This window comes from Morone saxatilis, unplaced genomic scaffold, assembly GCF_004916995.1.
Source record: "Morone saxatilis isolate NCDOM2014 unplaced genomic scaffold, NCSU_SB_2.0 Contig18, whole genome shotgun sequence".
Lineage (NCBI taxonomy): Eukaryota > Metazoa > Chordata > Actinopteri > Moronidae > Morone > Morone saxatilis.
Window position 1 is genome coordinate 5640267 of NW_023339740.1, and position 2649 is coordinate 5642915.

Here is a 2649-nt window from a genome sequence, read left to right on the forward strand (position 1 = left end):
TATATATATATATGTATATTTAAGATATTACCTTTACCACCCTGTAGAGATCATACTCTACTATCATCCATCCATTCACTGTACCTGCTTCTTCTGTGGTATGGAGTCTGTCCCAGCATGCACTGAAAGATACACTCCAGTCAGGTCGCTAGTCTATCACAGTGCTCCTCTAAAAGGTGACAGTGTTAACCACTGAGAAAGGCCACTAAACAAACCTATGAAGAAAGTTATTTAAACACTATTACTTAAGTGTGTGTTACATTTTTTTAGGCTGAATAATAAGAAGCTAAAACCATCATGGTTTGTTTCATTTTTCTTTTACTGTCAGATTATGAAAATTAGGAATTAACACTGAGCACATTATGCCTTGTCTTGAAGAAATGTGAGTGTAATATGTATATTTTAAGAATACATTTTAATATTATTTTACAGTGTTTAAAAGTGAAGTTTAATGATATGAACAAAAATGTCTCATATAGTTTTAGCCAGTTCTGTACAGACATAAAAAAAATCCCCTCAGTATACATCTACTCAGCTCTGAGTTATGCAGGACAAGATGAAATAACTGGTTGATCAGTGCCTACAAAGCAATTGATACATTTTGGGCAAAGGCTGCTGTGAGCCCTTGTTAGCATGTAAACCACTTTGAGTTCATTTATTTATCTGTTTTATTTATTTTACATTTATTATTAACAAATTACTAAGATGTTTCATGTCAGATATCAGGAAAAAAAGTCAGTCAATCAGTTTTTGGACCAGGTAAATGTATCAGGTAACTTTTGTCATCTGTGGACCCAAAACAAGACCATTATTTCCTTTCTTTTTTCTTTTTTTGTCACCTAACCCACAGTTTAAAAATGTTATGTGTATTTACTCATTAAAAATAATACACAAAGTACAAATTCAGTTAAGTTGTGATGTCTGTGCTCTCAGTGGATAAAAAAATAAAATAAATAAATGATGCTAATAATAATAACAATAATAATACTTCTCATCTTGACAATGTTTGATTTGTTATTTCTTCAGAATACAAAAGCGTGGGGTAATAATACATGTTAAATATGTCTAGAAACAATTACTAATATGCAATAATATGCAACTCTTGATCCTTTAATATTTAAATACCAAATTATATTTTGTGCATTTTCTTGCAATGTAACCTTCGGAAGTTAAACACTGTTAGATTGACTCTTTTTTTTTCTGGCAAGTTTGAACATTACAGTAAACTTTTGCACTTTACTAACATTTTCACCAACCAAAACATTTTCACATATCTCAGTACAGTTCAATACAGAGCATGGTATATTTGGGACACATATGAAAAATCCTAGTTTAAATAAAGACAAAAATAAACAGTCTAAAAAAAGTAATGTTATTAAGTTGACAAGTCTATAATAACAGCAGATTGTCGTGTTTGTCAGTCACCCTCTATATTGACAAGTGATTCTGAACTGTCCTATACGGCATTACGATTAGAAGAATGTAAAAATACTGTGTACAGTGGAGGGACTGAAATGTCTCAATTAAATTAACAAACAGTATTTGAACATTAGAGTTCAGCAATAAATTGGCAAAAAGTAACTTATAACTAATTTTTAACTTACAAAAATATGGAGTCACTTTAAGGTGAGGTGCCTCATTGGGATGCTACAGATACAAAGTGTCAGTATGGCTCATGGCATTGGACAATGCTAACAGCCTTGCTCCTTCTCCTCCATACTAGAGCAGGAACTGTGGTGGCTGCTAACGTTGTTGGAGCCATCTGGGGACATCGAGGACAGCAGAGGATCACTTGGGGAAATTGGCGACAGGGTGTTGTCCCTTACCAATTCCTTCATTTTACAGGTCCTGGAGTTTCCATAATGGCCATGGTCCCCAGCGTCTGCAGGAATCTGGTCGAAGGTGATGGTGCCGTTGTTGAGGTCTAGTGTGGTCGGAGGGGACATGTCAGGAGTTGAGCTATGGTAGACATCTGAGGGGCAGTCACCAAGGACAGGCTCCTGTTTAATGGCTCGCACTATCAAATCCGATGTACAGACAGATGGGGATGACACCACTGTAATACCATGAGCACGGGCCTGGATCTCCAACTCCTAGATGATTGGACAAATAACAAAAATGTGATGTAGACAACACATCTGTGATTGAATAAACTGAATGCTGTGAGTCCTCTGAGCTAATTCCAAAGTCAGCATGCTAACATGCTCACCTTGACAATGCTAACATGTTAATGTTTAGCAGGTATAATATTTGTCCTGTTCACCATATTGGTGTTTTAGCATACTAACATTGCTAACTAGCACTAAACACAATACTAACCTGATGGGAGTCAGTGGTTCGTCAATGCTATTAAAATTCATCTTGTGGGGGACATATCTGGGGGATATTATCATATCACTTATTTAGTTTGTACTTATTTTATTTCAATTTATGCTGCAATTTAACTTTTTTTAAGTTTCTTCTTTCTTCTTTTTAATGTTTAACTGCAATTTTTGTTGCATTTTGTCACATTTAGTTACTTGTTTTTATTGTTTTTTTTCTACTTATGTTACCTGTAAGTGCTTGCATTTTGTTGCATTTAGTTAATTGTTTGATTTATTTTATGTTAGCCTTTATTTTATTTTATTTTAGCTTATTTTTACTCTAACC

The 2649-nt window shown here is 34.3% G+C and overlaps 1 protein-coding gene across 1 annotated transcript in view; it reads right to left on the reverse strand.

Annotated features, from left to right (window-relative positions):
- Positions 1 to 467: 467 nt before the first annotated feature.
- The window catches only part of LOC118328095 (microphthalmia-associated transcription factor-like), a 21803-nt gene continuing 19621 nt past the window's right edge, over positions 468 to 2649 (reverse strand). Inside the window, 1 exon segment of the mRNA XM_035661700.1 lies at positions 468 to 2093. Coding sequence (XP_035517593.1) covers positions 1692 to 2093 — 402 coding nt within the window. The 3' untranslated portion in view covers positions 468 to 1691.